General features: G+C 38.6%; 1 protein-coding gene across 11 annotated transcripts in view; it reads right to left on the bottom strand.

Annotated features, from left to right (window-relative positions):
• Positions 1-3,469, bottom strand: part of didum (dilute class unconventional myosin) — a 203,544-nt gene extending 200,075 nt beyond the window's left edge. For 8 of the 11 annotated variants that reach the window (XR_012967009.1, XM_076195521.1, XM_076195520.1 and 5 more), the window contains exon 1: positions 3,293-3,469. Coding sequence is in view for 10 of the 11 variants with exons in the window: in XM_076195521.1 (XP_076051636.1) it covers positions 3,293-3,319 (27 nt within the window). In the remaining variant the exon portion in view is untranslated. The remainder of the gene's footprint in view (positions 1-3,292) is intronic. The other 3 variants (XM_076195527.1, XM_076195528.1, XM_076195529.1) reach the window with 1 other exon arrangement.
• Positions 3,470-20,082: the final 16,613 nt, after the last annotated feature.

Genomic DNA, 20,082 nt, shown 5'->3' with positions numbered 1-20,082 from the left:
TAGCAACTCATCTAGTTAGACATTGTTTCAAAGTACAAAACTCCAGTACAAAAATTTATATTTTTATAAATTCTAGGATGGGAAAAAAAAAAGAAAAATAAAGAAAGAAAGAAAAAAAAAAAAAAAAAATTATATATATATATATAATCAATTAAATTAATCAATAGACAAAAAATAAATAAATAAAACAAATAAAAATTAATAATAATAGTAACAATAATAATAATAATAAAATAAATTAATTAAAAAAAATAAATAAATAAATAAACTAGGTAAATCTTTAGAAGTGCACACCTATCCAATATATCAACAGAAAATTAAATTAATTTGTAAATTCTAATACACCTTAATATATGATGTTATTGGCAAGATACACTAGCGACAAGTTGGACATTGGTGATCTTCGAGACACCATGTTTGTTTACTTTTGTTTGTTGTCGAAGATGAACTAATGAAAGTCTCGTAAATTGGTCTAGTCTAACCTAACCTAATGTCCAATGAGGTATCCATTTAGTATCCTTAGAGGTCATCAGACTAGACTAGACCATTTCATCAGACTTCTATAATTTTATCTTCCACAACAAATGAAAACAGACATTATATCACTTTTAGGGAGAGGAAAAAAAAATATATATATATATATAGGTTGATGTATTGTAATTTACAAAATTAATATTTAAATATTTTTTTGATATATGACTTAGGTACTTCTGCAGTAATATCATAAATAAATATAAAAACAAATAAATATACTATGCGACGATATTTACTTGAACACATCGAGGCTACTTTCACCATTCACCTGGGTCCCCACTGACAGTGCCGAGAGACAGTGTGGATGTTCGGCACTGCATTCGACACCGCCAGCTGCCTTGTGCAGTGCTGCATGAGGCTCAGTATGGGCCTGGCCGTAAACAGTCTCCTAATTGTAATGAAATTTTCAATCTTTCCTCTTTGATTTTATCTTCAACTTAATTTTGTTTATTTTTGTCAATACAAGACTTGGTTGGCTACAGTAAAGAAGAGAGAAAACAGTATACATGTGTATGCGAGTGTATATATATATATATATATATATATATATACACACAGTAAGTCCTCGTTATACGGTACATATGCATTCCTGACAACCTTACCACAAATTTAAATTACCGTATACCGAACCCATTATAACATGTAATAATAGGATTTGGCAGACGTACCTTCTCCCTGCTCTTTCCTCTTTAAAATATCTATCAGATGCTGTATCTGTGAATTTTTCTTACAGTAAATAGAATCGAAGGTAGTAATTACCAAATACCGTAACTGTGAATTTACCAGATAAAGAATTACTGTATAAGGACGACTCACTGTATGTATGTGTATATATGTATATAGATACATATATATATATTTATATATATAAATACATATATATATATATATATATATATATATATATATACATGTACAACACTGAATGGGTCCCAGTAATTAGAGATATATTTTAACAACCACAATGTACTTTAATTCTAAGCCATCAAAGGCCGATATGCAGAAATTGAAATGCGGTACTGCCAAGGACTCGAACCCGGCATCCTCATGACAAGTGCAGCAGTGACATACCAACTAGGCTAGTTGGTAAGTCACTGCCGCACTTGTCATGAGGATGCCAGGTTCGAGTCCTTGGCAGTACCACATTTCAATTTCTGCAAGTCAGCCTTTGATGGCTTAGAATTAAGGTGCATTGTGATTGTTAAAATGTGTGTATATATATATATATATATATATATATATATATATATATATATATATATATATATACACACACATTTTTTTGTTACAAGCCCCACGCTGTGTCGTCCTGGCTTTGCATTTAGCTTCCTTTGGGTGCAACAGCCTTTCATGTCTAAATACTTTAATGTAACGCATTTCCCTACACCATCATCACCCATGCAATATTTTCAATTTCCATCATTTCAACAAACTATTATTTTTTATATACTACGACAAGATTTACTGGATTAGAGTATAGGAAAATAGAGAGAATATATATATATAGTCAAAATAAAACCTGTTTTTTTTATCAACATCATTGCCTTTGATAAAAAAAATATGCAATTTAGCAATAGCTATCCTAACATATCATATTGATATTCAATGAATGGATCCATTTTCTGACAAAACAAATAAATAGATAAATAACAAAAATAAGTGAAAATAGCACATTGCACTATACTCAATGTAACGGAATTAGGCACTAAGCATTATGACACAAAGATCCGTCTCACATCTATGGTTACCAGCCCCTGTCCTGAGAAATGTGTCAATTTATCTCACCTGGATGATCTGAGTTTTGTTTGTTTATTTCATACAAATGTTTCTTTGTCTAATATTTTTATATTTCTTTGTCTAATAAATGCCTAATATTTTTATGAATAGAAAGAAATCCTGGTAGTTTGCCCTTCCACTGTAACTTTAACATAATGTAAAGAAATAATAATAATAATATCACACTATAAAACAAAAACTAACACAGGCTAATTTATCTTCTTTGTTAAATTTAGGATATTGTTTCAAGTATTATGATATATTTTCTGCAATTTAGTTCTCTAAATATATAAAAAAACATATTTCAAGGTCGTTCATGTAACTGTACTATTCCTCTTCCCATACTCAACTCAAAACATCAAAAATCCCATTTTCTTTTGCCAAATCTCTCACACCAGAATTCTGTCTTCTGGTGTTTCTACCAAACTTGACACCTGTCCACTGGGACAGCTGCTACAGCTGCCTTAGATAAGCAGCTGTAAGGGTCTGAGGATGACCTGAGAGATCTGGTTACCAGATTGTGTCATTTGGAGAGGTCACGACCTGGCCTAGTTTCGTGAGTTTCCTGCGGGGCCTGAAACCACCCACAACTCCATTTTCACGTTAATTAAAAAAAAATCTCCCCTGAATTGCACCTTCCCCCCCAAGGGTCATTTTGACAGGTGAGCAGATTTATTTATGCCCCCCAACTCCCCGTGTCAGGTCACGAGACCAACACGTCACCTGTCGTGTCACGACTTGCCACCTTCCCCTTCCCTCTCATGGCTCCGCCATCGACAGCATCCTTCATGCCCCCAATTCCTCGCTGCCAATACTCCCTGAGGGATACAAAAAGGGAAGACGAAAGGCGAGACGTTTGAGATAAGCTAGATCGGTAGTCTGCTCCAACCTCTCCCCCCGTCCCCCCCCCCTCTCCTCCCAACCGCAAGAAAACTCGTCCCGGCTCGGTCGGATCCAAACCTCACAGACATTCGATACATACCTTGACGAACAACTCCCGAATGGACATGCTCGGTGGTATCTCCCTTAGTCTTCCATCCAGTAAAGTGTAAGTGGACCAGACTTGTTGCAATTAACAGGGCAGGTCGATAGGTCCACTTGACAGGTCTCCCATCACAACACACTGCGACCTCGTGCGGCGCAAACACAAACTACGAGCAACAACACGTCCTTCTTGCTCGCAGTGCGATCAAACGCAGTGAATGAATAAATGAAGAAATTGTACGATTTATTTACGAAAATTGCAAAATTTCTGTAATTTCATGTTTACACACATTTTTGATGCAACAAAACAAAAAGGAAATATTTCTAATGGCTTACATAATTCTACATAATATGACGACAGTTAATACAGCACCTTAAGAAATTTCAAAATGTTACGTATCGTTCAAAATATTTCATACTCTATGAGGGTATTTTCATGCTGGAAAATTTACTTGTAAAGAAAGTCCCATTTTAATATAATGAAATATTATATAATTGCAAAACAACAAATATGTGTTAAGATATGTTAATAATGGCCAGAAAATGCAAAACATCAGAGCGAGCTGAACGAAGATTTTAGCATCTCACGAACATCCCACCTTTGCAACACTCACGCAAACTTTAGTCACGAAACAAGAGAAAGGATAGGGGCTCCATATTATATGACATGTCCACCAAAAGTGAAATGGAAACTGAAATGTTAAATCATGCTACTAAGCATGGAAAAATATCAGTAACATGTATAATAGCATAATTCCCTATTCACTCTCTTACTGCCCATGACCCCCCCCCCTCCGCCTAACCGCAGCGAGACCGTGCTCAATCTCCTGCAAAGCAGATAAATTCCGGTCATGCCCTCTTGCAATCGACTGCAAATGACTGCATCGATGTTTTTAGACAAGTGAAGAACACCATGGCGCTAATAACCCCACCTTGCTCGGGGAAAAAACTGGATATGCAATGTCCGTGAGCATGCAATGCGTGTATTTATATTTGTATATTTACCAAATGCTACTAATTTATCAGGAATTGTAATACACCCATTTCAGTTAGAAAATGAACCACTACGAACCCTACTGTTGCATAAAACGAAAATAGTTATTTACTTTAACTACAAACTAATCAGAGTCAATTCACGCGCATGTTTTCATTGTAGCCTATACTTCATTGTACTTACATCATCGTTTAACATGGAAGAAATAAGCTACACTCGTGAGATCCATTCTCTTTGTCTACAGTTACCATACTTAGCTCTGAAACCTTAGCTTTTAAGCTATTCCAATTCCCATGTACCTATGTGGAATATTGTACGTCGTCGTGACACATTTATTTTTTTTTTTTACAACTTATTCCCACGACCTAATCGTAATATTGCCAGAAAGAGGTGCAGTAATAAATTTCATCTCTTTGTGGTGATCAAACTTGGTTTTGAATTTGATTAATTTTATTCTGGTTATCTATTAATTTATTATTTTATTTATTTACTCATTTATTCATTTATATATTCATTTTTATTCTTGGGGTAGATATTATTGCCTCTTTTCAGCTATCCTGTCATATGATCACTACCTGGATGGAGTACCGTTTCCTGACAAGATTTTTTTATTCATTATTTTCTTGTTTCTCCTCGTGGTTTTCTCGTCTTTATTTTCCAACAATTCCAAATGAATTATTTTTTCTTTTGCATTCGAATTTCAAATTTATTTTCTGAACTGTAAATTCAGTAGACCAGAGGTATGCCGCACGTCTTGCATCTGTATGACATCACGGTTTATAAATTGCATACGATCAGTTGAAACCGGATGTCAAATGAAATAATATATAATGTTTATCGATGTACAAGTCTAATATAAAGGGGAGTGTGGATGACACATACATTCATCTATGTCAACCTCTTGCGAAGTCTTATAATTTTATTATAACATTGTATGCGAACATTTAATATTTACGAAGGAAGACCATGTCGACAGGAGGCATTTGCAAAAAATAAAAAAAGGAAAAGAAAAGAAAACATATATATATATATATACATATATATATATATATATATATATATATATATATAATATACACGATTAAGTATATAAACGAAATAAATAGATAATAATAAAAATATATAGATTGTAACAATTTATATGTAGTTAATAATTACATAACAAAAATAAAGATGAATAATAAATAGGTTTAATAATAATGTCGTTTATAAGATAATATTTATTCTACCATATTTGCTAAGCTCGTTTCTGAACTCAAAATTTCCTTTCCTCGCATTCATTTGCGCAATTTCCTTATAAATTTAACAGTTTTCCTATCCATGGTTTAATTCTGATTTATTTATCAACATGACGACAATTCATTATCGTCTGAAAGTTTAGTAATGTCTTTCATCATCTTTCATGTAAACTTATGCACAAGACTAAATCCATTGTGAAAATAACTCCAATTATCATATTTTTTTCATGTGGTTCTTCGGGTCACCCAAATCTAAAATAAATGCTGAAATCATTCATGATATAACATACAAAGAATGGCATGAAAATTCCCCTGGTAGCTTGATTTTTCGGAAATGCAATTATCAACGAATTGTTACGATAAATATGATAAGATAGATGATTGGCTTTGTTCTGGTGGTATAGGCAATGCAATCGTATATTATTTGTACCATGATGAAATTGAAAAACAAATGACTGATTTCATTGTCTTGAAGATACATCATACATATACCAAGGCTTTTTCCCCCTTACAAGGGAGGTAGCCAAAAAGAAAAAGGCATAAAATCACTCCCACCTATTCCATCCCTAAATACACCCCACTCCCCTCCACCCTCCCTCTTATCTTAGCACCTCCTGGATGACGGGTCATCCCTGCACCTTGTCCACTGCCCTGGGTCAGAGGCAGTGTCGCAAGGCACAGCACATCCACAGCAAGGCCGCTTCATTAAATCGGCGACCTCCCCTCTCCGTTCCCCACCCCCTGCAGAAAAGGAGAGGACGGGGAGAAATCCTTTCGGGCTGCGTCAAAATTTGCTCACACATACTACCTCACCCCCCATCCCCCGGCCCATTCTACCTCATGCATCACAACCTCATCCATATACAACCATTCTCCATTCATCCCTGTCTTCTGTCCTCTCCCGTCCTTCCTCAACAGACATTCCCCTCTTCCCCAAAGCCCCCTTCACCCCATCCATCCACCTCATCCTAGGACGTCCCCTCATGTTCACTCCCTCCACATCTGCCTTCCATACCTCTTTTACTAATCTTTCTTCACTCATTCTTTCCATGTGTCCAAACCATCCTAATACTCTTACAACAACCCTATCTTCCAACTCCCTTTCCACCCCTGTTCTCCTCCTCACCTCCTCATTTCTCACTCTATCGAGCCTAGTAACCCCTATCATACTTCTCAAACACCTCATCTCAAACACATTCGAACTCATTCTCTCTTCCTCTCTCATGTTCCATGCTTCTGCCCCATACAGTGCTGTTGGCACAATCACTCCTTCATACAGTCTCCCCTTAGCATCCATTCCCAAATGTCTATTCCTCATTACACTCTTTAATCCACCAAGGCATTTACTCGTTTCTCTCAATCTACATTCTACCTCCACCTTCACTCCACCTTTTCCTGCCACATTTGCACCCAAGTATCTAAAACTATCCACTTCCTCCAGTCGCTCTCCCTTAATGCTCACTTCCAGTCTGCTGCCACTTGCACCCCTTGTACATCTCATCACCTTACTTTTACCCACATTTATCTTTAGCTTTCTTCTATCACATACTCTCCCAAACTCTGACACCAACTTCCTCAATCCCTCCTCCGATCCTGCTATAAGCGCAGTGTCGTCTGCAAACAACAGCTGGCTCACCTCCCACTTTTCTCCATTTTCTTTAACCATCTCTAATCCCTGACCCACTACTCTTGCATTTACCTCTCGCACCACCCCATCCATGTATAAGTTGAACAGCCAGGGCGACATAACGCATCCTTGACGAAGTCCCACCTTTACCCCGAACCACTCTTTCCATTTCTAATTCTGACACATGCTCCACTACTCTCGTAAAAACTCTTGACAGCTCCTAGAAGCTTTCCTCCTATCCCGTATATCCGCAAAACCTCCCACAGTGCCCTCCTGTCTACCCTGTCATAAGCCTTTTCCAGATCCATAAAAGCCCAAAAAACATCCTTCCCCTTTCCTATAGCTTTCTCACATATCTGTCTTACCACAAAAATCTGATCTACACAACCCCTACCCGTCCTAAATCCACACTGTTCCTCACCAATTACTCCCTCTGTTCCTCTCCTAATCCTCTCAATCAAGACCCTCCCATAAGCCTTCCCAACTACACTTAACAAGCTGATCCCTCTGAAACTACTACACTCACACTTGTCCCCCTTTCCCTTGTAAAACGGAACTATACAGGCACTCCTCCAGTCGTCTGGCACTCTACCCTCTCTCCAGCAAACATTAAATAACCTCACCAGCCAGTCCACCATCACTGTACCTCCTTTTTTTTAGACATTCTGCATGGCATCCATCCAGACCAGGTGCCTTACCTGCTCTCATCTTCTTAATAACTGTTTTCACTTCATCCTTCCTTACTTTTCCTCCATTTTCCTCACTCATCACGGTCATTTTCTCAGCACTTCCCATTGCAGCTATCTTTCCCTCCCTATCCTCCTTCACATTTAGCAACTCCCTAAAATATTCTGCCCACCTTACTGCCTTCTCCTCCGTTAACATATCTCCATCTGCACCTTTTACCTTATACCTTATCTTCATGTCTTGAAGATAATCGTATTATATATATATATATATATATATATATATATATATATATATATATATATATATATATATATATATAATATATATATATACATATGTATATATATATTATCACATGCCTCTATCTGCATGTTATCTGACACGAGGACAGACGACAAATCTTGTCATCCAACGCCGTGACAAGACACCTGAATGGGGAAGACGACAAACGGAGGGAGAGGTGGCGTCGTTACATCAAATCCTTGATCGAAGCCCATTCCTTCTCGACATTGTACCTCAGAATTCGATTCTCCCCTGCCCAGAGGTCCTGTAGTGAATAAAATCGCTTGGCGTCAAACGAAAGGAAAAATGATGTCACCTTGGCTTTAGTGTCATAAAATCCAGAGGATTTTTTAAATCGGAATAGGGTGGGAGTAATGGATTTCTTGTGTTTTCTCTTTTTTTTTATCAAATGCTCCCGCTTATTAAAAATACAATATCTTAATAGGAGACACATTACTCTCATTTCCTTTTTATCTACTGGTTCCACTATGATTAAATAAATATACTGTAGCCTATACAGGAATACTTAATTTTTAATGTTTTTATTAAATGTCATTTTTCAACTGAGCCCACGCTTCCGACTATGGAAATTCTGTGAACGTCATTCAAAGTTCTGGAACGATCACGTTTGAGAAAAAAATAAAAACTGTCTGACGCCAGAACAGAGACAAAAAGTAACATGCAAATGAACAAATAATTAATAAATAACTGAGATATATAAATAAACCTGTATGCGGAGGTGGGTGAAAGAAAACGGGACTAGATAATATATAATACCATTGGTATATAATACATATACCAATGGCTATTTCCCCCTTACAAGGGAGGTAGAAAAAAATCCACTCCCACCTATTAAAAGTACTTAAGATAAATATTTGAAAAAATGAACAAATTAATTAAATAATATATATAATATTTGGCCATCGACATTTGTATATTTATATGATACACCATAATATGGTGTATAATATTCTGATGGAATGGCAAGGAGACACTAACATCTTTAATGAAAGAAAATGTAGAATTTCAAAACCAATAAAATTTCTTTGTCACTTATTTTTATTATGATTATTATTATTATGATTATGATTATTATTATTATTATTATTATTATTATTATTATTATTATTATTATTATTATTATTATTATTATTATTATTATTATTATTATTATTATTTGATAAGTTATGGCGTGTTTATTATTAGGTGAAAAATTAATCAATTTATATTTGTCTTTTTTTTTCTATCAAACTGTTCCAGCTGAGAAGTCCATGGCCTCCTCAGCATCGAAGTGAAAGTAAAGAAATTAATAATCAAAATAATACCGATCTTTGAGTTTTCGCGACACCTAACATAATTGATTTTTTTTTTTTTTTCAGAAATTCCAATGGAATTAGTACGTTGCTCTCTGGGACCAGGACCGACATACTGGCTGATCTACCACCGACGCCCCTAGATACAGACCCTGATTAACTCATTTAAACCAAGTGAATATCTTTTATGAATGGGTTTTGCAAAGGCGAAAAGGACATCTGGTATATAGTATATTTTGTTTTTAAATTTTCGGGCCGCATATATATTTATTTATTTTCATGAGATTTACTGGCATCAAGAAACAAGGTATCCCATGAACTTCCAGATATCTTGGTTTTATTGTCATCATATTGAGTGAATGCACACCTAAAAGAACAGATCTCTTTTCAAATGAACCCCTTTCTTGGCTTTGGAATCAGTTTAATTCATCTTGACACTTAGATGGTCTGAATAATCATTACGCCAATCATCAGAAGAAACATTGAATTCACAGCATTCAGTGTCGATTGGTTAATTAAACAAACAACAGTGCCTCAATTTTTTATATTTAGTGTTATTTATTTTAATTTCAATTTAATTCAATTCTATTTATTATTTTCTAGGAGAAAACGTTAACCTTATTCAAGTATTCAGTGCCGACTTGGGCACTTGATAAACAAAGTGCCTCAAGTTTTTAGATTTAGCGATGATATTTATTTGATCTTTTGTTTTATTTGATTTTATTCTATTATATTTACTTGTTTTTTAGGAGAAAACTTTGACCTCGCTCAAGCATTCAGTGCCGACTTGGTCACTTGCTAAACAAACAACAGTACAACCTCACAGTTTCAGAAGTAGTGACTAGTGATGCTACATTTTTCTCTCTAATGAAATTAGTTGTATGACAAGTTGTGTGTACGTTTTTAAAATGTCTTCACAAATAACTAATTAAGTTAATAACTTTAATCTTAAATCTCATGTTTTTATGTCAGTTTTATAACAAACGGGCCTCAGAGCTTTATGTAGACAAGTCAGGCACAATCTGCGCTAATAAAACACCAGGACAGCATTTCTTCCCAGAGATCTTTGTGAGGCCACAAGCACCATCGCCAGTTATTGTGGGGCTCTAGTTTTCTAGTCTGTGAATTCCCGAGGCAATACAGTTCAGTATAACTGATATGTTGCAAAGAACTAGACAAAGTAAACAAATAAATAAATAAATATAATAATAATAATAATAATAATAATAATAATAATAATAAAACATTAATAATAATAATAATAATAATAATAATAATAATGATAATAATGATAATAATGATAATGATAATAATGATAATAATAGTAATAACAATAATAATAATAATAATGATAATAATAATAATAATAATAGTAATGATATACTAACATTAATAATAATAATAATAAATAGACAAATAAAATAAAAATGAAATAAATACTGATTTCATTGTGTAAATATATTTTTTAGAAAAAAAAAAAATAGAATAAAAGTAAGTCCAAAAATAGAACTACAAATAATGATCTCACCGAATGTACAGCTATTTTTCATTAACACAAGTAAAATGTGAATTCCAAAAATAGAACTACAAATACTGATCTTACCGTGTAGTTAATGAATAGAATAAACTTCCTGCAGAAGAAGTGCATTGTAGTTCAGTTCGAAGATTTAAGGTTCATTTAGATAAACACCTTAGCAAGATGCTGCAATGCCTGATATTAATTTTATATTATTTGTTTGCTATTATTTTTATTTGCCTATTTATTTGTTTAATTATTATTTATATAACGTGTAAAAAGATGGTGTGTGGAACAAGGAGGATGGGAGGAAATAGAAGGAAGGGTAGTGAGTGGTGGGATGAGGAAACAAAGAAGGGTGCAGAAGAGAAGAAGCGAGCTTTCACAGTTTGGTTACAAAATAGGACGAGGGAGTCATATGAGAGGTAAAAAGAAAAGAAAAGAGAAGTAAAGAACAAGGTAAAGGAGGCAAAGAGGAGAGCAGATGTCAAATGACAAAATTTTTCGAAAGTAATTAAAATGTTTTGGAAAGAAATTAAGAGAGGAAGAGGAGGTGAATCAAGTAGAGAAGAAAAGGTAAAAGGTGCAGATGGAGAGATGATAATGGAAGAGAAGGTAATAAGGGGAAGATGGGCAGAATATTTTAGGGAGTTGCTTAATGTGAAGGAGGATAGGGAGGGAAAGATAGTTGCAGTGGGAAGTGCTAAGAAAATGAGAGTGATGAGTGAGGAAAATGGAGGAGAAATAAGGAAGGATGAAGTGAAGGCAGTTGTTAAGATGATGAGAGCAGGTGAGGCACCTGATCTGGATGGATGGCGTGCAGAATGTGAAAAAAAAGTTTGCTGGAGAGAGGGTAGAGTGCCGGAGGACTGGAGGAGTGCCTGTATAGTTCCGCTTTACAGGGGAAAAGGGGACAAGTGTGAGTGTAGTAGTTTCAGAGGAATCAGCTTGTTGAGTGTAGTTGGGAAGGCTTATGGGAGGGTCTTGATTGAGAGGATTAGGAGAGGAACAGAGGGAGTAATTGGTGAGGAACAGTGTGGATTTAGGACAGGTAGGGGTTGTATAGATCAGATTTTTGTGGTAAGACAGATATGTGAGAAAGCTATAGGAAAGGGGAAGGATGTTTTTTTGGCTTTTATGGATCTGGAAAAGGCTTATGACAGGGTAGACAGGAGGGCACTGTGGGAGGTTTTGCGGATATACGGGATAGGAGGAAAGCTTCTAGGAGCTGTCAAGAGTTTTTACGAGAGTAGTGGAGCATGTGTCAGAATTAGAAATGGAAAGAGTGGTTCGGGGTAAAGGTGGGACTTTCTCAGGGATGCGTTATGTCGCTCTGGCTGTTCAACTTATACATGGATGGGGTGGTGCGAGAGGTAAATGCAAGGGTGGTCGGTCAGGGGTTGGAGATGGTTAAAGAAAATGGAGAAAAGTGGGAGGTGAGCCAGCTGTTGTTTGCGGACGACACTGCGCTTGTGGCAGGATCGGAGGAGGGATTGAGGAAGTTGGTGTCAGAGTTTGGGAGAGTGTGTGATAGAAGAAAGTTGAAGATAAATGTGGGTAAAGGTAAGGTGATAAGATGTACAAGGGGTGAAAGTGGCAGCAGACTGGAAGTGAGCATCAAGGGAGAGCGACTGGAGGAAGTGGATAGCTTTAGATACTTGGGTGCAAATGTGGCAGAAAAGGGTGGAGTGGAGGTGGAGGTAGAATGTACATTGAGAGAAGCGAGTAAATGTCTTGGATCAAAAAGTGTAATGAGGAATAGACATTTGGGAATGGAGGCTAAGAGGAGACTGTATGAAGGAGTGACTGTGCCAATAGCACTGTATGGGGCAGAAACATGGAACATAAGAGAGGAAGAGAGAAGGAGTTTGAATGTGTTTGAGATGAGGTGTCTGAGAAGTATGATGGGGGTTACCAGGCTCGATAGAGTGAAAAATGAGGAGGTGAGGAGGAGAACAGGGGTGGAAAGGGAGTTGTGAGATAGGGCTGATGAAAGAATATTAGGAAGATTTGGACACATGGAAAGAATGAGTGAAGAAAGATTAGTAAAAGAAGTATGGAAGGCAGATGTGGGGGCGGGGGAGTGAACATGAGGGGGCGTCCTAGGATGAGGTGGATGGATGGGGTGAAGGGGGCTTTGGGGAAGAGGGGAATGTCTGTTGAGGAAGGACGGGAGAGGACAGAAGACGGGTGAATGGAGAATGGTTGTATAAGGATATGTTTTGATGCATAAGGTGGAATGGGTGGGGGGATGGGGGGTGAGGTAGTATGTGTGAGCAAAATTTGACGCAGCCCGAAGGGATTTCTCCCCGTCTTCTCCTTTTCTGCAGGGGGGGACGGAGAGGGGAGGGGTCGCCGATTTAATGAAGCGGCCTTGCTGTGGATGTGCTGTGTCTTGCGACACTGCTTCTGACCCAGGGCAGTGGACAAGGTGCAGGGATGACCCGTCATCCAGGAGGTGCCAAGATAAGAGGGAGGGTGGAGGGGAGTGGAGTGTATTTCGGAATGGAATGGGTGGGAATGGTTTTTATGCCTTTTTCTTTTTGACTACCTCCCTTGTAAGGGGGAAAAAAGCATTGGTAAATGTATGTATGTATTATTTACATTATAAATTTATATCATAAATTCCGCCCCCCCTCCTGTGGTGGGGGGAAAGAATATTGCCACCAAGTCTTCCCACTTGAGTCTTAAGAGGCGACAAAAACGGGACGGGAATTAGGACTAGGCATCCTTCTCCCTGTAGCCCCACAGGGGACATTCCTTAAAAAAAGTAAAAACATAAGAGGGTCTAGGAGTTTTCCAACCAGCACCCTAAGGTTTGGGTCTTTTAATGTGCGTGGATGTGGTACAGATGAGAGTAAAAGGGAAGAGATAGGTAGTATGCTTGTGAGAAGAAAGATGGATGTGCTGGCTTTGAGTGAAACAAAGTTGAAAGGGAAGGGTGAGTGTAAGTTTGGGAGTGTAAGTGGGAGGTTATCAGGAGTGAAGAGAGGGCGAGGGAGAGGGAGAGAAGGGGTGGCTATACTAGTAAGTGAAGAGATAAGTAAGCGGGTAGTGGAGTGGAAGGAGGTTTAATCAAGGTTGATGTGGATGAAGGTGAAGTTGGGAAGGGAGATGTGGGTTTTTGTAAGTGCGTATGGGCCTGGTAGTGAGAAGAGCGTAGAGGAAAGGGAGAAATGTCAATGTAGTTGTATTGGGAGACCTTAATGCTAGGATAGGAAACGAACTAATAGACGGAGTGTTTGGGGAGTATGGAGTTCCAGGTAAAAATCGTAGTGGAAAATTGATGGTGGAGATGTGTCTTGAAAGAGAGTTGATGATAGCAAATACAGTGTTTCGGAAAAAAAGTCAAGCATAAGTACACATGGGAGAGGGTGGTGGATGGAAGGGTGGCAGATAGAGCGTTAATGGTCTATATAGTGGTGACCAGGAGTATGGTAGGAAGAGTTAAGGATGTACATGTGCTAAGGGGAGAGAGTGGGGGAATATCAGATCCTTTTTTGGTGGAAGGTAAGTTGAGAGTGGAGAATAGGAGGAGAAAGCGGAAAAGGGCAGAAGGTAGGGAGGTACTTAGAGTGAACTCTTTAAATGAAAAGGAAAAGGAGAAGGAGTACAAGAAGAAGCTGAGGGAAGAGTGGGAGGGGGTGAAGGATAGAGTAGAACTAGGAGTGGAGGAATGGGGGATGGTTCAAGGAGGGAGTCACAAGGTGTGCAAAGATGGTGTGTGGAACAAGGAGGACAGGGGGAAATAGAAGGAAGGGTAGCGAGAGGTGGGGTGAGGAAGCAAAGAAAGTTGTAGAAGAGATCTTTCACAGATTGGTTACAAAATAAGACGAGGAAATCATATGAGAGATACAAAGAAGAGAAGTAAAGCACAAGGCATAGGAGGCAAAGAGGAGAGCAGATGTGAAATGGGGTAAGAGTATGACAGAAAATTTTGAAAGTAATAAAAAGATGTTTTGGAAAGAAATTAAGAGAGGAAGAGGAGGCGAATCAAGTAGAGAAGAAAAGGTAAAAGGTGCTGATGGAGAAATGATAATGGAAGAGAAGGCAGTGAGAGGAAGGTGGGGAGAATATTTTAGGGAGTTGCTTAATGTGAAGGAGGATAGGGAGGGAAAAGTAGTTGCAGTGGGAAGCGCTAAGAAAATGAGAGTGATGAGTGAGGAAAATGGAGGAGAAATAAGGAAGGATGAAGGGAAGGTAGTTGTTTGGTTCTACTTTACAAGGGAAAGGGGGACAAGTGTGAATGTAGTAGTTTCAGAGGGATCAGCTTGTTGAGTGTAGTAGTGAAGGCTTATGGGAGGGTGTCTTGATTGAGAGGATTAGAAGAGGAACAGAGGGAGTAATTGGTGAGGAACAGTGTGGGTTTAGGACAGGTTGAGGTTGCGTAGATCAGATTTTTGTGGTAAGACTGATATGTGAGAAAGCTATAGGAAAGGGTAAGGATGTTTTTTTTGGCTTTTATGGATCTGGAAAAGGCTTATGACAGGGTAGACAGGGTATTGCAGATATATGGGATAGGAGGAAAGCTGTTAAGAGCAGTCAAGAGTTTTTACGAGAGTAGTTGTGTGTGTATTAATATTAGAAATGGAGAGTGGTTTGAAGTAAAGGTGGGACTTTCTCAGGGATGTGTCATGTCGCCCTGGCTGTTCAACTTATACATGGATGGGGTGGTGCGAGAGGTAAATGCAAGGGTAGTGGGTCAGGGGTTGGAGATGATTAAAGAAAATGGAGAAAAGTGGGAGGTAGGACAGTTGTTGTTTGTTGACGACACTGCGCTTATAGCAGGATCAGAGGAGGGATTGAGGAAGTTAGTGACAGAGTTTGGGAAGGTGTGCAAAAGAAGGAAGTTGAAGATAAATGTGGGTAAATGGTGATGAGATGTACAAGGGGAGAAAGTGACAGCAGACTGGGAGTATTAAGGAAGAGAGACTGGAGGAAATGGATAGTTTTAGATACTTGGGTGCAAATGTGGCAGGAAAGGGAGTGGAGGTAGAATGTAGATTGAGAGAAGCAAGTAAATACCTTGGGAATTAAAAAGTGTGATGAGAAATAGACATTTGGGAGTGGATGCTAAGAAGAGATTGTATGAAGGAGTGATTGTGCCAATAGCACTGTATGGGGCAGAAACATGGAACATAAAGAGAGGAAGAGAGAAGGAGTTTGAATGTGTTTGAGATGAGGTGCCGAGATGTATGATAGGGATTACCAAGATGGATATAGAGAGAAATGAGGAGGTGAGGAGAACGGGAGTGGAAAGGGAGTTGGGAGATAGGGTTGAAGAGTATTAGGATGGTTTGGATACATGGAAAGAATGAATGAAGACTAGTAAAAGAGGTATGGAAGGCAGATGTGGAGGGAGTGAACATGAGGGGACGTCCTAGGATGAGATGGATGGATGGGGTGAAGGGGGCTTTGGGGAAGAGGGGAATGTCTGTTGAGGAAGGACGGGAGAGGACAAAATAAAGGGGTGAGTGGAGAATGGTTGTGTATGGATGACGCTGTGATGCATGAGGGGGGAGTGGGTGGGAGACTGAGGGCGAAGGTGTATGAGAAATAAATTGACGCAGCCCAAAGGGATTTCTCCCCATCCTCTTCTTTTGTGCATGAGGAGAGAGGGGGGGGGTGCAGATTTAATGAAGCGGCCTTGCTATTGATGCGCTGTCTTGCAACACTGCTTCTGACCCAGGGCACTGGGCGAGATGCAGGGATGAGCCGTCATCCAAGAGGTGCCAAGATAAGAGGGAGGGAAGAGGGTGGAGGGGAGTGGAGTGTGTTAGGGATGGAATGGGTGGGAGTGGTTTCTATGCCTTTGCTTTTTGGCTACATCCCGTGTATGGGGGTTAAACCTTTAGTATATGTATTATAAATTCTATTTATTTATTTATACATTATTATTATTTTTTCGCATCCGACCTAGTTATGTACCAAAAGGTCTCTTCCTTTGTAATGAGGAAAGCCCCCAGGTCTTCTGGACGAGAGTTGATGGGTGATAGACGGATAGACGCAGAGTGCGGGGTGATCTAATAAAGGTGTTCAAGTAGATCAAAGGCTTTAACGAAGGTGATGCAAACAAGGTCATCATATTAAAACAACAGGGCAGGACTCACAGTAATGGGTATAAATTGGACAAATTTAGATTTAAGAAGGAAATACGCAAGAATTGGTTTACTAATAGGGTGGTCGACGAATGGAATAAACTTAGTAACTATGTAGTGAGCGCTGAAACTGTGGGTTGTTTTAAGAAACGGTTAGACAACTTTACGGATGGGGATGACAGGTGGTGATGGATATGGAACTGCTTAGTGTAGGCCTTATGGTCTCTTGCAGTTTGTATAACGAGGACGAAGACTGAAACGACACGAGAATAATTCCAAGTTTATTGGCAAAATTGAGACATGCGTTATCATCATATTGGTGTTTGCCCCGAAGACGACAGAAACAATAGAAAAACATGAAGGGAAACCCAGGATGGGACCAGAGACTTGTTTGCCAATGTCCGGCCCATAAGTATGTCGTGACCGAACCACGGAGAACCCGGTTCTCGGCTCCGGCCGTAGTTCAAACCCTTTTGACGTGCCAAGGCGGTTCCGAGTCTGTTTTGACTCGTGGGGTGGGGGATTCTTCTTTCGAGATTAATTCGTCTCCACATCGGTGTAACTTTTTCCTATGGTCTTATCTTGACTAATTAAAAAAAAAAAAAAAAAATTTAGTTGAAGGAGGGAGAGGACATGAGAGGGAAAGAGGGAGAGAGAGAGAGGGAGAGAGAGAGAAAGAGGGAGGGAAAAAGAGAAGGGAAACGGAGGGAGAAATGGAAGGGAGAAATAGAGGGAAAGAGGGATAAAGAGGGAAAGAGGAAGAGAGAGAGAGAGAGAGAGGGAAAGAGGATGGGAGAAAGAAGAAGAGAGAGGGGGAAAGAGGGAGGCAGGAGAGGAGGAGGAAGGATAGAGGGAAAGACGAAGAGAGGTGAGAATAGTGGGAACGTGGAAGAGAGGAGAGAAAGTGAGAGAGGGAAAGAGAGGGGTATGGATTAAATTTCAGGGCTAAAATACGACCCTGACCCATTTTGCCCCCCCCCCCGAACCTACAGATGAAATTATTGATCATTGACCCGATTCCAATACGCCAAAGGCATCATTGCAGCAAAAGAAGTTCAAGTCCTGTAACTCTTCCACCTGTTCGTGTCCTCGACTTATGGACGTCATTCTGATTAATGCAGTCCCCCCCATTGTAGGACAACTATTACGTAAATCTCGTCAATGTGTTAACAAGGAATCGCGTGTGATGGTATAGCTTATTTTCGTTAAATTTTACATTAACATCAACGGGAAGAACAGACTATAGGGTTACACAGCATGTGGATGAGATTAATCGAATATCTGTCACGTTGTGCTGAACAGTCCACGGGAAAGTTTTTCGTCTACGGGGATTCCTTGGCAATCAAAAGGATTATACAGCTCAGGAGTGCCTCTCCATAACGACGAACCAACCGACTACAGCAAGTGTATTTCCTTTTTAACATCAACTCCACAAATTCCGTTTTCTTTTCTGAACATCTTTTCCCACACCACAAAACGGATATATTTAAGATCCCTTTACTTTTGATACCTGATATGTCAAGATACCGTGGTTAAGAATATTTATTACTCTATTTTGTTAAAACTTTGTAGTTGATTCGTAATTATGAGCCACTCCCGAGCTATCTCCATACTCTTAGGCCTTGATGAGTCTTCCGTCCCTACTCCGAAGACTAGACGGTTCTCCAAACGCGTCGACAGGCAGCGACCGTTCAAGTCCGAACATAAGACTTCGCAGAAAAAACAAAAACAACACAACATATAACTTAGTTGATCATACGAATTATCTACAACAAGGGAAACATTTCACACCACAAAATTACTTCTCTCCAGCTTTACACTTTACAGAGTATTGGGTCCGTTCAAAAATTGTACATCAATTCACTTAACTTTAAAAAAGAAAATAATAATAATAATGATAATAAAATATCAATGATGATAATAAGATAAAAATAATAATTCCGGCTCCAAGTACAAACGACCAGAAGCAGAGGGTAAATAATAATACATAAATACATATACCAAGGCTTTTTCCCCCTTACAAAGTAGGTAGCCAAAAAGAAAATAATATTAATGATTCTTGCTAAAAAAAAAATTAATAATAACAATAATAATTCGTTAATTAAAATAATAATAATAATAATTCTTGCTATAAAAAATAACAATAATAATAATAATTCTTGCTCCTAGTATATACGACCAGAAGCCGAGGGTAAATCGATGTGTCCCTTTGTATAGGTGTGACGACTCGCCAACCTCCCCAATAAAACGACCCCAATCCCGTCCCTAGTAGCTGCTAGATCTTAAAAGTCCTGATCTTACCTAAGAAAAAAAGTAATTTGCTTTGTACAGTTTGGTATACACTCTGGGACCAATCTGGAGAATTATCACTAAAAAATTCTTTGTCGTCTCTTTCTTCTTCCATGCAACAAAGACATCCGAGGCAGCTGAGCAACAGTGCGAAATAATAACAACGTAACAAAAATACAAAAACATAAACCTTTCAAGATGAGAAAATGATCGTTAAAATTAATCATCAAACTGCAATCTACACCATGAGACTACACTGCGGCAAATCAACCTTTGTACAAATGCCTCAGGCCCTTCATAAATTCATGCGGAGTATAAAACGCTAACGTCAACAATATCACACCGTCGCCAAAACAAATCGCCCTGAAATATATTGTCTGTATAAAATTACGTCCGACATTGATTCCAAAATCAAAGGCATGGTTTTTACCTGCGATCAGATAGTACATACATACACGTGTAAACGTATGCATGTGTGTGTGTGTGTGTGTGTGTATGTGTTTCTGCGCGTCCGCACCTGCGCGCACGCTAAGACGCTTCAATTCTGAGGTCAGAGAGTTTACCAGTTTGCATACAATCGAAGGCTGACCAACATTCGGTTGGCACAGCATGGAGGGGCACTCCATCGTCCCCCCTTACCTTGTCGCGTGCACCACCTAAGTATGTCTTTATCCCTGAAAATAGTAAAGCAGAGAGAAAAACGAGAAGAAGAAAAAAATGAGTATTTGATCGTATTCACAC

Source organism: Oratosquilla oratoria, chromosome 12, assembly GCF_046742065.1.
Source record: "Oratosquilla oratoria isolate Oo_2021 chromosome 12, ASM4674206v1, whole genome shotgun sequence".
NCBI lineage: Eukaryota > Metazoa > Arthropoda > Malacostraca > Stomatopoda > Squillidae > Oratosquilla > Oratosquilla oratoria.
Note: the sequence above shows the minus strand (reverse complement) of the source record. Positions and strands in the feature narration are given on the sequence as shown.